This window comes from Myotis brandtii, unplaced genomic scaffold, assembly GCF_000412655.1.
Source record: "Myotis brandtii unplaced genomic scaffold, ASM41265v1 scaffold680, whole genome shotgun sequence".
NCBI lineage: Eukaryota > Metazoa > Chordata > Mammalia > Chiroptera > Vespertilionidae > Myotis > Myotis brandtii.
In genome coordinates, this window is record NW_005370658.1 from 1,045,681 (window position 1) to 1,048,092 (window position 2,412).

At 49.5% G+C, this 2,412-nt stretch overlaps 1 protein-coding gene across 4 annotated transcripts in view; it reads right to left on the minus strand.

The window, feature by feature from the left end:
- The window catches only part of LOC102251773 (chromosome unknown open reading frame, human C19orf57), a 20,893-nt gene that overhangs the window by 17,563 nt on the left and 918 nt on the right, over window positions 1–2,412 (minus strand). For all 4 annotated transcript variants that reach the window (XM_005881592.2, XM_005881593.2, XM_005881591.2 and 1 more), the window contains one exon: window positions 2,081–2,131. In XM_005881592.2, the coding sequence (XP_005881654.1) occupies window positions 2,081–2,111 (31 nt within the window). In that variant the 5' untranslated portion in view covers window positions 2,112–2,131. The remainder of the gene's footprint in view (window positions 1–2,080; window positions 2,132–2,412) is intronic.

The following is a 2,412-nucleotide window of genomic DNA, read 5'->3' on the forward strand; positions in this document are numbered from 1 at the left end:
CTCTCATCGATGTTTCTAACTCTCTATCCCTCTCCCTTCCTCTCTGTAAAAATCAATAAAATATATTTTTAAAAAAAAGGTTGCTTATCAATGTGCGATGATGCTATCTATATATATAAAAGCCTAATATTTTAAGTGTCCGACCATTCGACTGTTCTACCAGTCACTATGACATGCACTGACCACCGGGGGCAGACACTCCGATAGGTAGGTTAGCTTGCTGCTGGGGTCCAGTTGATCAGAACCGGGCAAGATGGGCTGGACACGCCCTGGAGCCCTCCCGTGGTCCCTCTCCAGCCTCTAAAATATTTCTTCTAACTAATTTCCTTTCAATGTGCATGAATCCGTGTGCCAGGCCTCTAGTTTCCCAATAAAAACACTATATTTTTGTATGTGAAGGAAAAGTTTGGAAGAAGTAGTGTACTCAGGTTCATTTCCTGTATTTTTTTTTTTTTGCCTTTTTAATGTTTAAAATTTTTATTGATTTCAGAGAGGAAGGGAGAGGGAGAGACAGAAACATCAATGATGAGAGAGAATCATGGATTAGCTGCCTTCTGCATGCTCCACAGTGGGGATCGAGCCCACAACCTGGGCAGGTGCCCTGGACCAGAATCAAACCGGGGACCCTTCAGTCTGCAGGCTGATGCTCTATCTACTGTGTAAAACCGGCTAGGGCCTGTTTGTTGTTTTTTTTAAATCCTCACCTAAGGATATATGTTTTTGACTTTTAGAGAGAGAGGAAGGGGGAGGGGGAGAGAGAAAGAGAGAGAGAGAGAGAAACATTGGTTGCCTCTTGTACCAGCCCAGTTTGATCTGGGGATCAAACCACAACCAGGATTTGAACCCACAACTTTTTGGTGTAGGGGACAATACTCCTATCAACTGAGTTACCTGGCCAGGACATTTCCTATTTTTATTTTTATTTTTGTTTGTTTGTTTTTTAAATGCTGTACTATATGATTGATCCTTGGCCTGTGGTTTTGCTGGATGTTAACATAGGGGAATCAAGTCTGGAAGGACAATCATAATAGTAGCATATATTTGCATACTACCTAGGGTCTCTTCTTGGTGCATTACAAACACTAATCCAGACCTGGCCGGTGTGGCTCGGTGGATAGAGCATTGGCCCTGGCACTGAAGGGTGGTAGGTTCAATTCCCGGTCAAGGACAGTACTTGGGTTGCAGGTTTGATACCCAGCCCAGTCAGGGGCAGGTGTGGGAGGCAACCAATCGATGTGCCCCTCTCACATCAATGTTTCTCTCCCCTCCCTCTGCTCACTCCCTTCCACTCTCTCTAAAAATCAATGGAAAAAAATATCCTAAGGATATTTTGTCAGGATAACAAAAAAAACCAACAAATACTAATCCACATCTGAGCTCTCCGGCAAGGTTCTTTACCTTATCACCACTGACATCTGAGGTTGGATCGCTCCGTGTTGTGGGGGCTGTCGTGCACATCCTATGACTTTGAGCAGCATCCTGGCCTAGACCCACTAAATGCCAGGACCACCCCTCCCACACACACCAACTGTGAAAACCCAAAATGTCTCTAGACGTCGCCAACTTCCTCTGCAGGGCAAATGCCTCCCCCCACCAGGCTGAGAATCACTGTTCTAAAGAAGAGGAGAGGCGCTCTATGACCCCCTGTTTGCAGAAGGGGGAAAGTGAGGCATGCAGCACGTCACCTGCCCCGCACGGAGCAGCAGAGTGGGCGGAACGCAGGGTTTTGGTCTGTGAAGCACGTAGCCACACACCAGAGGGCCTTGCAACACGTCACGCTCACGCTCCGTTCAGGAACAGTCTTTGGCGTGGGCTTGCATGGGGGTTGCACCCCTGCCACAAAGCCGGGGGCCCTGCCCCCCCTTCCCGGCTGTAGAACCCGCCAGAGGCTGGAGGAAGCCCAAAGCTTTCTACTGGATACACTCTTCCATCATTTATACTTTTTTTTACCAGCAGGTATTAAATTATTTTTTTTAAAGGAGCTTGGTGTGGTCACTTTAGCATTTCCGCAATTAATAAGCCCAAATTCCTACGAAGAGCAGAAACGGCCATAAAGAGATCAACTTGAATATCCAGATACCTGGGGTCCGCAGCTTCTTCCGCTTACTCATGTTATCCCTCCCTGAGAAACCTGAAAATGAGCAGAATCCCATCGTTACAAGCAGTCACTGCCCCCGATGCAGACCCAGGGCCGTCGGCTGAGGGGAGAAGCCACCCCATCCCCCATCTTGGCCCGCGGGCCGCCCTGAGGGGTCAGTTGGGCCCCAGAGGATGCAGGTGGGAGTCGCAGCGGCCCCTGGCCAGGCCTGGCTGGAGGAGCTCAAACCTCCTCCGGCTGCGGAGGGCACAGAGGGAGCTGCCCGGCTGCCCAGGGTCGGGGCACGCCTGGAGGGACCGGAAGGGGGCGACCTC